A 17,845-nucleotide genomic window follows, 5' to 3' on the forward strand; every position below is an offset into this window, starting at 1 on the left:
CTCCGGAGCTCTTCAGGGATGAGCTCTTTTTCAAATACTACAACCACTGCCACCTCCCCATCCTTCAGTCCAAGGTTGAAACACACACGACCCAGTTCTGAAGGGTCACATCTAGCTGACCGCCTCCCGGCGGGCCTTTAAAGAAGCCGCGCGCGGTCGAGCTGCCCCAGAGTCCAACTTCCGGCCACAAAATGAGAGGATGTTTTCCTCCTGGCCACACCTTCCTCGCCTCGCCCTCCACGCCCCGCGCGAGCAAGAGCGCGCGGGCGCGCGGGAGGGGCGGGGCCGCATAGGCCGCCGCAGCGAGTTTCGCCCTCCCTCAGCGGCGCGCAGGAACGCCCAGGGCCCACGGACGGCGCGGCGGCGCGCGCGCGCGCTCTCGGTGCCCTCCTCCGTGACGTGCCTGGCCCAGGCCGCGCAAGGCTGCTCTAGCTGCCAGTGCCTCTGTCATGGCGTCTGAGGCGCTGTCTGAGGAGAACCCGCCGCGGTCTCTTTAGAGCGAGGGGCGGGCGGCTGGGTATGGAGAGCGGCCCCGAGAGCCTGCAGCCGCTAGAACACGGAGTGGCCGCCGGGCCGGCGCCAGGGACAGGTTCTCCGCAGGAAGGGCGACAGGAGACCAGGCTCGCCACTGGGGATGGTCCTGGAGTATGGGCGGCGGAGAGCAGCGGCGGGAAGGGGCAGGGGGCGGCAGCCGCCGGGAGGAGCCTCTCGGACTCGGCTTCTCCCGCCGGCTCGCCTCGGGTTCTCGTACCCTGCAGCTCCCTCCCGGGCTTGGACTTGAAGGGGAGCGATTTGGAGAGTCCTGCTGCCCAGAAGGCGCCTCTGACAGGGCAGCACAAGGTGACCGCCTCCCCGGAGGCAGCCGAGGCCGGAGCCGACCATGAGTTGGGTCCGGCCGGAGACGCGGGCGCCCTCCCGGATCCCGCCGGCACCTGCCGGGCAGAGTCGGCGGCCGCGGGCTCCGAGGAACCCAGCAGCGGCGGCGGCCTCAGCAGCAGTTGCAGCGACCCGAGCCCTCCCGGGGAATCGCCGAGCCTGGACTCCCTGGAGTCGTTCTCTAACCTGCATTCTTTCCCAAGTAGCTCCGAGTTCAATAGTGAGGAAGGAGCTGAGAACAGGGTCCCCGAGGAGGAGGAGGGCGCGGCGGTGTTGCCCCGGGCTGTGCCTCTGTGCCGAGAGGAGGAGCAGGAGGAGGGGGAGGCAGCCCAGGTGCTGGCGGCCTCCAGGGAACGCTTCCCGGGACAGTCTGTTTATCATATCAAGTGGATCCAGTGGAAGGAAGAGAACACACCCATCATCACGCAGAATGAGAATGGCCCCTGCCCTTTACTGGCCATCCTCAATGTTTTGCTTCTGGCCTGGAAGGTACACTTCGCAGCTTTCTATTTCCTACAGCTTTGGGGAGGGGGAACACGGGGCGAGGGTGCTGCTGCCTGTCAGCTGATGGCTTCTTCCTTTTTTTCCCCTCATTCATCAATCCATCCCTTTTTCTTCTTACATGCAACTCATTCTGAGACTCCCTTGTTGGAAGAGTGTTCTCCTATGTATGTCAGAAAGAATTGCCGGCAACCTCAGGTCTCTCTTGTAGCGTTTAGTGATGAGCGTTCAGCATTCAGCTATGGCTGATATACTTGGAAACAGCCGGGACTAGGAGCATCCTAAACTCTTTGATTTGTTTTTTTAACCTATATTTTTCTGTGTTATTCCTTCTTACTGACTTTATCACGTATGCAAAAGAGTGAAGAAATGGGGAAGATCATCTTCAGAAGTTACCATCAATCCGTGATATCAGGGAGCAAGTTTTGATGGTTACGTTTAGTCTGTTTTCCAACTCCTGCTTGCTCCATTTGGGTGTGGATACTTAAGGACATGGTGATGGGGAAGATGTGGCCCCTTAGACAAATTCCATTTAAGGAAAAGCAGTGGCCTGAGACCTAATTACCATAACTTCTTGGTTTTCAAAGATTGTTTTTATTTTATGCATGATTTTTACTTGCCTCATTTCTTTGACTCTACTTAAATAGTCTGGCATTATTACCAGTAACCACACATCAGAATGTGTGAAGGGAGCTAAAATTATAACAACTAAAATAAGAAAAGATATATTCAAGTTAAAGGAGCAAAAGAGGGAAGGGCCCTTCAAAAGGAAGTATATCGAGGACTCAATATATTGAGGACCTGTAAATGAAGTGTCTTATTTAAGCTTGCAGTTTTAGAGTGCTGAGAAGATGCATCCTAGAGTACATATTTTACTTTTAAATTGAGGATTGTATCTATAGATAAAATGTTCCCTAGAAAAAAATAACCTGGATTATTGTGACTAGTTAGGAAGAAAATCAAGTAAAGGAAACAGTGTTTATTAAGTCTCTTCATCTTCCTTTCTAGCAAGGGCTAATGCAAAAGAAATAAGATTAGATCTTACCAGTATCTAGTACATAATGGCACTCAAAGGTTTTGAGTGAAAACTGCCTGCGCTTAAAGAGCTGTTGAGCTATTTGGAGTTGCAGCATCGACTTACTTGAAATTACTAAAGAACAATGCAAGACAATACACTATAAATACTAGGTTACAGGAAGCAGATTGAAATGCATTAGACATCCCCAAAGGTGAAGTTTTCCTTTGGTCTGGCATAGTCCCAGAGAGCTTCATGGAATTTTTAGATCTTGAAGGAAGCTTTTAAGGAAAAGTAGGATTTAAAATAACAGGAAAATGGAATTCCTGGGAGAGGGAAGGGTATAAATAAAAGGGATGAAAATAAAATGGATAATGTGTGTGTGTGTATGTTTTGGATGACAGGAGTGGTAAGTTCATATTGCAGGATAATAGAAAATAAGATTGAAAAGGTGAAGAGCCCCTTGATGAAAGCCTTTGAATGTCAGACTAGGGAGTTAAATTTCATCCTATGAGCCAAAGTCCCCAGTCTTTCTGTCAGAAGGAGTAACAGTTTCCTTTAGGCTTTTCTCACTTCCTAGTTTCTACATAGTACTGCAGAAGTTCAGAGGAAAGGGCAAGTACCGTGGTCTCAAATATTTGGGGATAGATGAGCATTGAATTTGTCTTTGAAAGACAGCATACATTTGGGTTCCCACTATATGTGAGGTACTAGAAATACAAAGATGAGTAAGATGCAAGTGTACCCTCATGTAGCTCATTAGTAATGGGGAGACAGACGTAGAAACAATAACCACATTGCAATGTAGAAGTTCTAAATATGCTGTGGAATTACAGAGAAAAGTGTAATTGGGAATGGAACATGTCAAGGGAAAGCTTCATAGAAGAGGTAACCTGTGTACTGGGTCTGATGGATGAGTACGAGAAGTTCCTTCCAGGCAGAGGGAATAGTGTGTTCAAAGATGCTGAAGCAGAAAAAGGTTTGTTCTATTTGGAGACTCCAACCTTGCTTGGAGTGCAGTGGAGGAGGAGAAGGAAATGGCAGTAGCAGGAAATAAAATTGATAGGTGGGTTAGACTCTGAATGAGCAGGCATGCTAAGGAACTTCGAGATTGTTTTATACATCTTTGGTTCTTAGCCTTTTTTCTGCCTCAAGGCTATTGATGCACACAAAAATTACTCATCAGTAATCATCAGTGACTGATGGGGAGATCGATTAAGAGAAGCAAGGTTGGCTAGAGCAGTGTTCTCAAAGTGAGTCAGGGCTTCTGAGGTCAGTACTGTTCATAATAGTACTAAGTTGTTTTTTGACTTTTTCACTCTCATTCTCTCAGCGTCAGTAGAGTTTTTCAGGCTGTATGATGTGTGATGACATCATTGCTCTGACAGTTAACAGACTCTGTGCTCGTGCATTCTTGTGTTTAAAATTTTTCTCAATTTTTATTTCTAGTATGGTAAATCTTGATAGATATAATCCACTTAAACAAGAGCTCTTTGGGATCCTTAATAATTTTTAGGACTGAAGAGGGTCTTGAGACCAAAAAGTTTGAGAAATGCTGTAGTAGAGAAAAATAGTAAATAGGGTATGAAGGTAGTTGTCAGATTTCAGAGGACCCATCATTAGGCATGTTTAGACTTTATATACAGCTGATAATAGGAAGCTACTATAAATTGCTGGATAGAGGAATGACATAAAGAAAGGGGTCTTTTCATTTGAGATTAGACTGGAGATGAGATTGTAGTGAGTGTAGCAGGAAGAATTGATGAGGATAGCTCTTTTGGATGGGAAATTCTCTGCCCCTTCCCTCTGATGAGGATAATGTCACAGCCTAAATGATGAATTGATTGCTATCTGGATATAGGAAATGAAGGATGTGATACTTTTTCTAATTGGGTAATAGAGATTGGTTGGATCATTCAAAAGGTAGAGAATGTGTTTTAGATGGGAAAGTTGATGTCAGAGTTTGGCTGTGTCAGGTTGGAATTGTCTGTTAGTGGGACATAAAAATATAAATGTCCATTGTGCCTCCAGAAACATAGAATGGGCCTCAGGAAAGACGTCAAAATTATGAGGAAAATTGAACTGGAGAATTATTGCATAGATATAAGTATGGTATCTGTGAGAATAAATGAATTCTCCAAAGAGAGTGGTGAATAGTTCTCAACTATTTGCCATCCCAGTATATGTGAGGAACTACAAGTTGCCAGTATAAACATCCTCCCTCTATTTTCTCCCTCCCTCTTCCGTCCAGTTCTCCAGTAGACATAGAGAAAACAGAGGAATAAAGAGGAAAACGGAGGAATAAAGTTGTTGGGGAGAAGGGAATGCTAAGCCGTAAAGATGAGAGAGTGTAAAAGAAATCAGTATAGGCACAATTTGAGATGTAAATGAGAACTAGAGAGAGGACAAAGTCATGATAGTAGTGTGGGAGAGAAACTCTAATTTAAAAAAAAAAAAAAAAAAAGGTCAGTTATCATTGTCAAATGCAGCAACATCAAGGAACTGGTGGAGTAGGAAAGATTTTGCCAAAAAGGACAGATAGGAGAACAAGGTCGCTAAAAAGTCAGGATAACATGGAATCCTCAGAATAGGTGGTAAAACTCTCTTCAGAGGAAAACAACAACAATCTTTTTTTCTGAAGTAATGGAAGGAAGATACAAAGACAAGGTCATGTTAAGATAGAGAGACATGAAAATTGAGGCCTCATTCTGCATTTTGGCAGAATAACAGATGATCTCATCAGTAATAGCTATTGAACTTGCCAGTAATTAAGGAGAGAAGTTGTAAAGCATCGAAGGGTGAATTTCGTGAGAAAATTATGTTGTATTTTAAAGAAGTTCTCATCTCATTGAAGATTATGCCTAGGAATTTGAGGCATAAGCAGAAAGTAGTCAGTGGCCATGGATAAATTGGGGTATTCTTTTAAAACTTCTAGTATGTCAATTTTGCTTCCCCCCCCCCCGCCCCCCAAATAGTTCTCTCATCCCTGGAAATAGGAGCAGGAAGAATGACTGGTTAGGATTATCAAGTATTGGGCTTTTCAAGGGTTGATTCATGGAGTGTCAATGGAATTAAGAGTTGAAAGTAAAACAGTTGATCATCTTTTTTGGGGGAGAATGAAGTAATGAGAAAAATCAGTAAGGAATTTCCTAGCGGTCCAGTGGTTAAGGCTCTGTGCTTCCACTGCAGGGGGCACGGGTTTGGTCCCTGGTTGGGGAACTAAAAAAAAAAAAAAATCAATAAACTGAATACATTAGGAAGATTTGAGTGATTCAAAGGAAGTAAGTGCCATGATGATTCTGGGTGAGAGATGACAGTTAAAATTATCAAACATGGTAAGTACTGAGTTGGAAATGTTGGTGTTTTAATTAAAAGTGTTGGTTTAGGACTGATGGAAAGTAGGTGATCATTACTAATCTGTAAAATAGTTGAGCTGTGATAATCCAACAAATCAAGAAAGAAGGAAATCTGTTCATTAAATTTAATTCAGGCTCAAATTTCTAATTCTCTTTAGCTGACACCAGGTAAATTGACCCAAATTGAAGTCTTAGAATACATTTTCATTTTGCTTCTTTATTTTAGACTGTTTTTGGTGTTTTTTTAATAGTTTTTCTTTAATCTTTCATTTTATCTATCATAAAACAATGCCATTTATAGGTTTATTTGAGGGCTGTGGCCCAATTAATCAGTTGTGTTTATAAAAATCAACAAGTCAGAAGATACATAAAATATAAAATTTACTTTCTGATGTTATTGGCCTATGTTATAAATACTGAAGCAGAGTGATGGGCACTTGGAAGTTCATTATGCTGTTACTTTTCGGCTGTTCCATATGATTCAAATTTTGCATTATGAAACATTTTAAAAAACTTCTCCCTTAATGTTTTTATGTTTATGAAGGTATTACTTTAATAATAGAGGGAGTCCCTGCTTTGTCACACTTCTGTTTTCTTATAGAAAGAATATAGGTTCTAAGGCCCACATACTCAAAATATATATATATATATACACATACACATATATATATAACTTATACTGTACATTGTAATAGAAGACATAGTATTGTAATATCTAATCATTATGTATCTAATTATTATGTAACATTTTAATGGAAGACTGAATGCACTATTCTGATTTAAGATGCTGGAAGCACATCCCCTCTCCTCCCTAGTCCTTTGGGTGGGAAATTTTTCCTCTTCTTTCTTTGCTTAGCAGACGCTGAGAGGATCTCCTACTCCACATCAAGGGAGGAACAGCAGGATTCTTAAGCAAGTTTGTTTACCTTAGGTTTGTTGCTCCAGACATTAAACCTAGAAACTATCAATATAAAATAAAAATTGATACATTTGATTCAGTAAAAAACAAAAAACTTAAGGTTAAAAAAAAGAAAAGGGACAAAAAGATACCTCTTCCCCAAAAAAACTTCACCAGGAACTAAGTCAAGTCAAAACACACACTATAAACTAAGGGAATTATCTGCTAGATTACTGTATGTGTCTAAGGGCTAATTTCTTAATTTACAGAGAGCCCTTATAAATTAGAAAAAAATGAGTGACCCAAGAGCAAAATGAGCAAAAGGCCATTAGCAGAAAATTCAGTGACGTTCAAGCGGACATATCCTCTGTCTCATTATCACCTGCAGAGGGTGAGCTTCTTACCAGAAGGCTTTTGCTCTAGTTCTCCCTCCCTCCTTGATGACTTTTCTTTTCTCATACCTTTTCACAGATACCTCTTCTTACTTTTGACTAGGTTTTACTTTCTTTTTTTACTTCCTGACTTATAGGAATATTGCAACTGCACAAATTTTCTCATATTCCCCTTTTCCTAAAGTAGGCACAAAGCTCTTTTGAGGATTTCCAAGTGTATTATCTATAAAAATGGAAAAACAGATGGTGAGCTGAAGATTCCATTTTAGCCTCTGCCCACCCTGTTTGTTTTTTAATATAGATCCTGTAAGAAGAGATTAAAAACTTCACATAGTGGTGGAGTTTTGTTTACACAAAAGGTGCAAGCAACACTTCCGAGGCTTTCATTTCCAGTCTCTCTTAAGAATTAGGATTGGTGTAATATCTCTGGGTTTGTCAGATAAAGTGGATATGGGCTGATGATATTATGAATACTCCCTGTGGTGGTTGTCCTATTAGTGATGTCCTCATTTTCTCCTCTCCCTTTGCTATGAGTAGTCCTTCAGTGGAAAACCTTCCCATTCTCCTTCCATCCTTGTCTCTGTTAAGTCCCAGGTGAAGGGCATTTGAGCACAGGTGGTATCAGTAATCCTAGGGCTTTGAATAATAACAGTAAGTACTCAATTATTTTTATGTCCAGATACTATGCTAAGTATTCTACATGTATTATATGCATTTTCTCTTTTAATTTTCTCAACCACATCATGAAATCCTTGTGTAGATATTGTTCCTATTTTACGTACATAGAAAACTGAGGTGCATAAAGTGTAAATAACTTACCCAAGGTAAGTTTATACCCACTCCAGAACCTGAGCTCTTGCTTCAGATATTTGGTTGGAAAGTTAAAATTCAAGGTAAGAGTAAGCCTGGTGGACAATAGGCCTGGGACAAACCAGGGTGGAAGAAGAGCTAGTGATAAAGTCAGAGAAGCAGAAATAGACTTCATGATTCCTTAGAACAAATCCTGGGGATCTGTTCTTTGTACAGATTCCTTCTGTTTTTAGCCCCCTGTGTTTTATCCCATGTCCTCTCAATTGTCTGACACTTCCAATTTCAGAGCCTTTCTTGAGTTCTGTGGTGAACGAGCTTGCCTTTACCATCAAAGTTTATTAAGTATTTTCTTTGATATTTTCAGTAGTCAAGTTTTCTCTCTCCTGCCACTACCCTAGTTCAGGCCACTTTCATCTCTCTCCTGGACTACTTCAGTAGCCTTTTAACTGTTCTCTTGTCTTATCTTATTCTCATCTGTCTTTCAAGCAATTAATATAAATGTTTCACTGTCACTTTTTCTTTGGTTAGATTTTCAGCATGGTAAGCTTGCTGAGCTGCTTAAATATAAGTCCAGTGAAATTTGAACTAAAGATGCCTTTTTTTTTAAAGTTGTATTTATTTATATTTATTTTTATAAATTTATTTATTTATTTATTTATTTTTGGCTGCCTTGGGTCTTCGTTGCTGCACGCGGGCTTTCTCTAGTTGCAGTGAGCGGGGGCTGCTCTTCGTTGTGGTGCGTGGGCTTCTCATTGTGGTGGCTTCTCTTGTTGCAGAGCATGGGCTTTAGGTGCACAAGCTTCAGTAGTTGTGACTCGCTGGCTTTAGAGCGCAAGCTTAATAGTTGTGGCGCATGGGCTTAGTTGCTCCACAGCATGTGGGATCTTCCCAGGCCAGGGCTCGAACCCATGTCCCCTGCATTGGCAGGCGGATTCTTAACCACTGCACCACCAGGGAAGCCCCAAGATGTCTTCTTTTATTATACATCTTTTACTGGGACAGTTTCACTGGAAAAACATTCTTCATTGTTCTAAAACCTTTGAATTGCGTATAAAATAGGACATTCTTGAAAATCTAATACATGTGAATATATCTGCAGTTTCTGATGGTTTTAAATAGTTTTAAATAGGCCTCAATATTACTCTGAGAATGGGGTCTAAGTTCTGATAAACATTGAGGGTAAGGGTGTTTCAAATTGGCCGAAGTTGAAAGTTGTCTCTTATTAAATTTTCCTGATTTGAAATACTGATGGCATGTAGAAAGTCAGTTAGATTTTTAGTATTTTTAAGTACAGTAATTATTCTTAATAATAAATGAATATTACCTATAAGAAATTAGAATATAAAGCATGATGTATAATAGCTTATAATACATGTTTATTTGCTGGAGCCAGAATTAAAGGCATGTTGAAAGGATCCTTAAGTTTTTTAGCCCTTATTTTGAAAAAAGCTGCATTTCGTCTCTTTGATTCCCATTAATAATACTTACAATATAATTTCTTTACAATTTCAACTTAAAAATATTACGAATACTATATGATTTGCCGCATATTCAAAATCAGTGAAACTTGAACTGAGAAGAAATTTTTTTTTTTTGTGGACACGCTGTGCTGCTTGCAGGGTCTTAGTTCCCCAACCAGGGATTGAACCCACAGCCCCTGCAGTGGAAGTGTGGAGCCCTAACCATTGGACCACCAGGGAATTCCCAAGAAATTGTATTATTTAGTGATCCTTTTTACCATAAGTAATGCAAAAACAGACTACAGCACAGGAATCAAATAATTCACGGACAACTTAAAAATATTTGTCTCCTGAGACTTCCCTGGTGGCACGGTGGTTAAGACTCCATGCTCCCAATGCAGGAGGCCCAGTTTCGATCTCTGGTCAGGGAACTAGATCCCACATGCATGCCACAACTAAGAAACCTGCATGCTGCAACTAAGGAGCCTGCGAGCCGCAACTAAGGAGCCCGCCTGGTGCAACTAACTAACTAACTAAATAAATAAATATTTTTTAAAAAAATTTTGTCTCCTGAGTTCCAACTCAACTTTCTGTTTGAATGTCAAACTAAACTTCACAGTTACAAAGCAGACATCATTTTCTTCTGCAAACTTACCTTCCCTTACCAAATGTCTTATTTTTATTAAATGTATGGATCTTAAGTTTTAGAGTTCCCTGAGCCTTAGAGTCAACTTCAATTTTTCTTTTCGCATCATCCTCCACTTTTCACCGGTCACAAAGTTCTGTCAGTTCTTCATTTAAAATATATTTCACAGGACTTCCTTGTAGGTCCAGTGGTTAAGACTCTGTGCTTGCACTGCAGGGGGCACGGGTTTGATCCCTAGCTGGGGAACTAAGATCCCACATGCTGTGCGGCACAGCCAAAAAAAAAATACACACGCACACACATATATATACATATATTTCAGATAATGTTTTATATAAGATTTCATTGAAAGAAAGTGTTGCTGTTTTTAGAAGTCTGTATATTAATTTTGTATCCTGCAGTTTTACCAAATTCATTGATGAGTTCTGGTAGCTTTTTGGTGGTGTCTTTAGGATTTTCTATGTATAGCATGTCATCTGCAAACAGTGACAGTTTTACTTCTTTTCCAGTTTGGATTCCTTTTATTTCTTTTTCTTGTCTGGTTGCTGTGGTTAAGACTTCCAATACTATGTTGAATAAAAGTGGTAATGGGAATTCCCTGGTGGTCCAGGGGTTAGGAATCCGCACTTCCACTGCAGGGGGCACAGGGTCAGTCCCTGGTCCGGGAACTAAGATCCTATAAGGCACACTGGGTGGCCAAAAAAAAAAAAAAAAAAAAAAGTGGTTGAGCTTCCTTGTCTTGTTCCTGATCTGAGAGGAAATGGTGAAATGCTTTTCACCATTGAGTATGATGTTAGCTGTGGCCCTGTCATAAATGGTCTTTATTATGGTGAGGTATGTTTCCTCTATACCCCCTTTGTTGAGAGTTTTTATCATAAATCGATGTTGAATTTTATCAAAAGCTTTTTTTGCATCTATTGAGATGATCCTATGATTTTTTGTCAATTTGTTAATGTGGTGTATCACATTGATTGATTGTTGCAGAGCACGGGCTCTAGGGCATGCTGTCTTCAGTAGTTGTGACACGTGGGCTCCAGAGCACAGGCTCAGTAGTTGTGGCGCACGGGCTTAGTTGCTCCGCAGCATGTGGGATCTTCCCGGACCAGGGCTCGAACCCATGTTCCCTGCATTGGCAGGCGGATTCTTAACCACTGCGCCACCAGGGAAGCCCCAAACGGTGTATTTCTTGAGTACTTATTAATTGGTATTGTAATTAAACATTTAACAATGTTCTTTGGCTGGTCATTTTCATACTTACCATTAGCTATATAAACTGTTCCTTATTTCTTTGTTATTACTGGGTCCCCTGCATTTCTCTCCCCCCTCTCCCCTACATCAAAATTATAGGTATCAAAATCTTGGCATATCACTTTTGAGATGTTTTACATTTCTGTTCAGGATATTAACACTTTAAGCAGGCTTTGTTATTTTTATTTTTGGTCTCTCTTGAGTCTGTTCTCAAGTACACTTCACTCTTCGAATGACTAAGAATTACAGAATAATTGGGCTGAATTAATGATGTTTTATCCTATAGTTGAATATTTGGAGTTGTAGTAGCTATTTCCTTTTGTTAATTTAAATATTCTTTTGTTAATTTAAATGTTTAATATTAAATATTTTATTTAAATATTAATTTTAATAGAAATCTAGTTAGAATAATAAAGTATTTATAGGATAAGACATAATTTATTTTCCTAGATAATAAAAGCTTCATTTTATTTGGACTCTATTAATTTGAAACTGTGTGTTAATATGTACTGAGAGGTTTTGCTCAAATTTTAGGAAGAATATTTAAACTACTTAGAGTACCTTCTAGGTGTCCTTGAATACATTAATTTACTTGTAAATGATATGTTATAGATTATTACTAAAAGAGGACCATCTGAGAATCTAGGTCATACTTCATTTGTTTGTCTGTTTTTCATCATAAGATTTAAAATTTAGAGATTCAGACAGAATGCCACAATTTTAAATTCTGTATCCTTAGCTAGCTTTCCTATAACCTGTTTTTTCTTTAATAGACTCTAAAGAGACAAAGGAAAGAAAGTCTTAGGATCATTAACAAAATCTTCAGCATTTGCTTTTGTGGTGATGGTGGTAGAGGGAAGCAAAAAGAGAAGCAAGCATTCAGGAAGATCATTTTGTGGTTAAAAAAATTAAGATCTGTTGATGGCTCCAAAGTATTAGTGGGAGGGAGGCAGGCATTTCTTCACTATTATACTCTTTTGTCCCTAGCTTTAGTGAACATCCAGAATATTTTGTTGGCTAAGATTTGGGAAATGAATATACCACTCAGTATGCTTGGGAATAGTTAAAATATTTGCGTATTTGTTGTCCCACTTCTAAAATCTCTATAAAGGTTGTCATTTCCTACTTCAAATGTTTGAAGCAAGACATGATAGGCAGTTGTTATTATTTGGAAATTTCAAGACTAAACCCTGAAATCATCTATTTGTAGAAATCTAGGGTTGTAGAATGTATTTCCCAAATACATATACTTGTTAGTGCCTTGGTTTCTTATTGACAATTTTATAGTGGGATTACTACATTGACCAAAAGAGGATAAGCTATTTGTTTATGGGATTTTCTGGTGAATATATTTCTGCACTGAATTTGTCTGGAGTAAAAGAATATATAGGTCTCATTTAAGAAGCATTGTTAGGTGAAAATCGGACTTTCAGAGTGGTCTGACAGTTATTCAGAATGTAAATATTCACAGTGTATATAAACTACTGGTTTAAATATCAGACCTTCCAAGTGGTATTGAAACACCTTGATAAAGTATTATCTAAAAGCAGTTAAAATCATCTAAAGCAGGGATCAACATACTTTTCCTGTAAAGGACCAGATAGTAAATATTTTAGGCTTTGTGGGCCGTATCGTCTCTGTTGCAAAGATTCAACTCTGTTATTATAGTGCAAAAGCAGCCAAAGACAGTACATAAACAAATGAGAGTGACACCCAATAAAACTTTATTTAGAAAAACAAGCAGGGGACTATAATTTGCCAATGAGTTTCAATTTGAAAAATATACTCTTTATGGGAACTCTCTGTACTTTCTGCTGAATTTTTCTGTAAACCTAAAACTGCTCCAAAAAAAAAGTCTATTACAATTTCTGGGACTTCCCTGGTGGTCCAGTTGTGAAGACTCTGCGCTTCCACTGCAGGGGGCGTGGATTCGATCCCTGGTCGGGGAACTGAGATCCAGCATGCCATGCGGCGCAGACCGAAAAAAAAAAAAGTCTATTACAATTTTTAAAAATGTCCTAGAAAATAAGAATAATTTAGAAACAAGTAATGATCAAAACCTCCATGGCAACTCTTGGTTTTCACTGAGTGATAAAGCCACTGGATGACTAACTCATAAGTACCAACTGTCATGTATGCTTTCAGAGGGTCTAAAACTGTTCTGTTTTACAGGGATCTTTTTTAGCACTTACTTTATTCATTGATTAAAATAAACAAAAAATTGTGACATACTGTTACTACATTTGGTAACATAAAGATCCAGAGCACCTTCTTCAACACGTTGTTGGAGAAATTGCTGATTTAAATGATCCTGAAATAGTAATTCCTGAGGAATTTTTAATTATGCTGCTATTCTGTCATTGCTATGTTAATTATTTTGTTCGAGTTTGCATCCTACAGTACTTATTTTTCTTCCATGAATATACCAAGGAGTATGCTTTTCAATAAGTCAGCTAAAATATTTACAATCATTGGCTGTAATATCTGTGTAATTCATCTGATAATTCATTTGAAAAATTCATTTAGACTGTGTTGCAGCTGACTTAACTTTTGAAACTTAAATATGACTATAACGTATATATCTACTTTTAACCTTTTTATTGTGACATATAGCGCATACAGAAAAGTACATAAAACAGAGATGTCCAGTTTAACAAGTTATCATAAAGCAAACAGTGGAACTACCATGCAAGTCAAGATATAGAGCATTGCCAGCACCCCAGAGGCCTCTTATATGTCCTGTTACAACTATAACTCCTTTTATCCCTAGGGTTAACCACAGTCCTAATTTTTATAGTATCCATTTTCTTTTCTTTATACATGTACAGCTCTAAACAGTAAAGTTTAATTTTGCCTGTTTTTAAATTTTACAGGTTGACTCATATAGTATGAATCTTTCAGTTTATGACCATCCTTTATACTGTATTCATTTTAGCTACTCAACAAAATAAAATGGCCCAGGTAGACTGAAGTAATGGAATATTGACCTGTGTTAAGCCTGTCTTCAGTAAAACTGCTGCATGGGTGACCTGTCAAAACATGTTCGGTGCCTCTTCCTGCCCTTAAACTGTATTTTCTATCATGCAGGACACTGTTGCAGGTGCATAATGACAATCAGGATGGGTGACAAAAGGCATAGCACTTGGCTTTGAAAATAGATTTCTCATTGACTCTCTTGAGATCTTGTATCACCCTGTAAATTTTATGGTGATAAGATTGGCTTTGTTGTATTAAAGATTAGCTACAAAGATTTTTAAATGTGAGTGTTGTATACCTATAGTGGATACATATAATACACATACATACTTGTGTTTCTGACTGAAGAAACACTTTATCTAAAACATTTGATTTTATAGAAAAAATACTTTGTTTTTCAGGTGAAACTTCCACCGATGATGGAAATCATAACTGCTGAACAGCTGATGGAATATTTAGGTTAGTGTTGAAAAGTGAATGATTTTTATATCTCTTTCAAAATAAACCAAAGTTTTCAAAGCTAATATATTACCAAATTTCACCTTTTTGAGGCTATTTTTAAGTTATAATTTTTAATCTCTTAATTAAAAATTTTTATCAGTATGTTTCTGTTCTTGGATGCCTTCTTTCTGACCAGCATTAAAATTCTTTAATATAAATAAAGAGACTAGTGACATCTAGAAAACAACAAGGTACATATCAATTCCAATAAACTACAGAATGGGAAATGGCACAAAAACTCTAACATTGAATGTAGGGAGTGTTTTAAAATATTGAGTAGACTTGAATTAAAACCCAGGAGGTGATTTAGAGCAGTGCTACCCAAAATATGATTCATGGACCTCTGCCAGTCTATAAAATGTTAGTTACCAGTCTGCAGTGAAATAGAGGCTTATACTAGAGTGTACAACGTTTTATTAGTCCATCTGAAATTTTTTGATAGCCAATTTTTCTTGATGAAGGAAGCAGTGTATTGAATTGCATTCTTATGCAAGATTCTTATTTCAAAACAGACCATAATACACAGTTTGCAGACCAGTTGCATTGAGTAGAACTTGTTTACAGAGCAGGTTGTTGTATGTCACCCTGCGGTCTTTTACAATTTAGCAAATAGTAATTTATATATTTATACTATTACCAAATCAGAAATCTTAATCCATATTCTTACAGTTGTTTAGTAATTAAATTTTTATTTTAAAAAATCTTATTAGCTGATTAGTTTATTTATGCCATTCCAGACAACTTAGCTAACTGATTTTTTTTTTTTGTCAGGGGTAGGTTTAGTAAAGTAATTGAGATTAGAGCTTTTGGAAGACCTTTTTCTTTATGTAATTAATGTCATTTAATCCCGTTCACTGGCTAGGGAAACTCATAGTTAAGTGTAGATTACTTTGAATATCTAGATGTCTAGAAATAGAATTTCTATTTAAACCTCTTTTACTCTAGCTTGGTGATTCTTACACTTTGTGATTTCTAAATTATATTTCATGGAAAAGGCTGAAATATGCTTAGTGCTTTTGATGAACAGCCAGTGTGACTGCCAAGGACTGTGCAAAGGGGAAGTATTAGGAGATGAGATTAGAGGTAATGGGATCATATCATACAGTACCCTAGGCTATTATAGCAACTTTGACTTTTGCTGTGGGTGATTGGGAAGCCATTAAAGGATTTTGAACAGAGGACTGATGATCTGACTTTGAGTTTAACAAGAATTCTCTGGCTGTTATGTTGAAAATAGAACTTAGTGGTGTAAAGACAGAAGCAGGGAGATTGGTTAGCAAGCTGTTAAAACTGGCAAAAGATGGTGGTGGCTTCAAGCAGGGTAGTAGAAGTGGAGATTATAAAATATGGTCAGATTCTGAATATAGAGCTGACAGAATTTGCCGATGAGTTGAATGTGGAGTGAAAGTGAAGTCAAGGGTTACCCCATGATTTTTGGTTTGAACAACTGGAAGGACAGAGTTACCATCAACTGAAACAGGAAAAAATGGAAGGAACATGTTTAGGGAGGAATATCAGGATTTTGGTTTGGGGATGTTTATTGACATTCAAGTGGAGATATCAGGGAGGCAGTGGGATATATAAATGTAGAGTCTAGAGGAGAGGTCTCAGTGCTGTACTGTAAAACTTTCTGTGTCAGTGGAAATGTTCTGTATCTGTGCTGTCCAGTTTCATAGCCACTAGGCACATGGGGCTCTTGATATCTTAAAATATAGCTAATGTGACTGAGGAACTGAATATTAAATTAAATTTAAATTAAATTAAATTTTTATTAATTAATTAAACTTAAATTTATATAGCCACATGTCACTACTAGTTATTGTATTGGACAGCACAGATCTAGCCTGTAAATACACATTTGGGAACAGACTACATATATAAATGACAGTTAGACTGAGTCACGAATAATATGAATGTAGATAGAGAAGGGAAGAGATCAGTGGACTGAATCTTGGATGTGCCAGTGATTAGAAGCTGAGGAAGAGGAAGAATGGGTAGAAGCTCAACTATGTAGAAGAAAAACCAAAGACTGATTTCCTAGAATCTAAATGAAGAGTTTCAATGAAGAGTTAGAGATTAGTTGAATCAAATGCTGCTAATAGGCCATGCAGGATGAAGACTGAAAATTGACCATTGATTGAGCCATAAGGAGGTAATTGGTTACTTCAACGAGTCCACAGGATAAAAACTTGACTGGAGTGGGCACAGGGGAAAATTAGAAGCCCTTATATTGTACATAGCCAGTAGGAATGTAACATAATCAAGCTACTGTGGAAAACAGTTTGTCAGTTCCTTAGACAGCTAAATATAGAATTACCTATGGTCCTACAACTTTACCCAAGAGAAGTAAAGACACATGTTCACACAAAAACTTGTACAGGAATGTTCATAGCAGCATTATTAATAATAGCCTAAAAGTGGAAACAACCCAGATAGCCATCAACTGATGACTGGATAAACAAACTGTGGTGTATCCGTATAGTGAAACGTTATTCAGCCATAAAAAGGAATGTATTGATACATGCTGTAATATGGATAAACTTAAAGACATTATGCTAAGTCAAAGAAGCCAAGTCACAAAATACCACTTATTATATGATTCCATTTATATCAAATGTCCAGAATAGGCAAATTTAGAGACAGAAAGTAGATTAATGGTTGCTTAAGACTTGGGAATATAAGGGGGAAATAGAGATTGACTGCTAATGGGTATAGAGTTTCTTTAAGGGGAGACCAAAATGTTCTAAAATTAGGTCATGATGATAATTTCACAATCCTATTAATATACTTTAAAAACATTGAACTCTACACTTTAAATGGGTTAATTATATGGTATGTGAATTACATTTCTATAAAGCTGTTTTTAAAAAGAGAAAATTGAAGGAAAGGAATTGAAAAGAGTATTTTAGACAAATAGAAGTATTAGTCTTAAGCAGTACAGATACTTTATCCTTAGCAATAGGAGGGAAGATAGAATGTATTAAAAATAGATGCAGGTAGGTGGACAGATGTGGGTGTGGTAACTTATAGAAGGTCTTTTGAGTGCTTCTGTTTTCTCAGTGAAACGGGAAACCAGGTCATCAGCTGAGAGTGAAGATGAAGGAGGAGTTGTTGAAGATGAGAAGGAAGGTATAAAATAGTTGCCTAGACAAGTTGGAGGTGAATG

At 38.4% G+C, this 17,845-nt stretch overlaps 1 protein-coding gene across 2 annotated transcripts in view; it reads left to right on the plus strand.

The window, feature by feature from the left end:
• The first annotated feature begins 450 nt into the window (after positions 1–450).
• MINDY2 (MINDY lysine 48 deubiquitinase 2) overlaps positions 451–17,845 on the plus strand; it is a 78,613-nt gene continuing 61,218 nt past the window's right edge. Inside the window, exons 1-2 of one of the 2 annotated variants that reach the window (XM_068536344.1) lie at positions 451–1,365; positions 14,580–14,637. In XM_068536344.1, coding sequence (XP_068392445.1) covers positions 520–1,365; positions 14,580–14,637 — 904 coding nt within the window. In that variant the 5' untranslated portion in view covers positions 451–519. The remainder of the gene's footprint in view (positions 1,366–14,579; positions 14,638–17,845) is intronic. The other variant, XM_068536353.1, reaches the window with a different exon arrangement.

This window comes from Eschrichtius robustus, chromosome 1 (assembly GCF_028021215.1).
Source record: "Eschrichtius robustus isolate mEscRob2 chromosome 1, mEscRob2.pri, whole genome shotgun sequence".
Taxonomy (NCBI): domain Eukaryota; kingdom Metazoa; phylum Chordata; class Mammalia; order Artiodactyla; family Eschrichtiidae; genus Eschrichtius; species Eschrichtius robustus.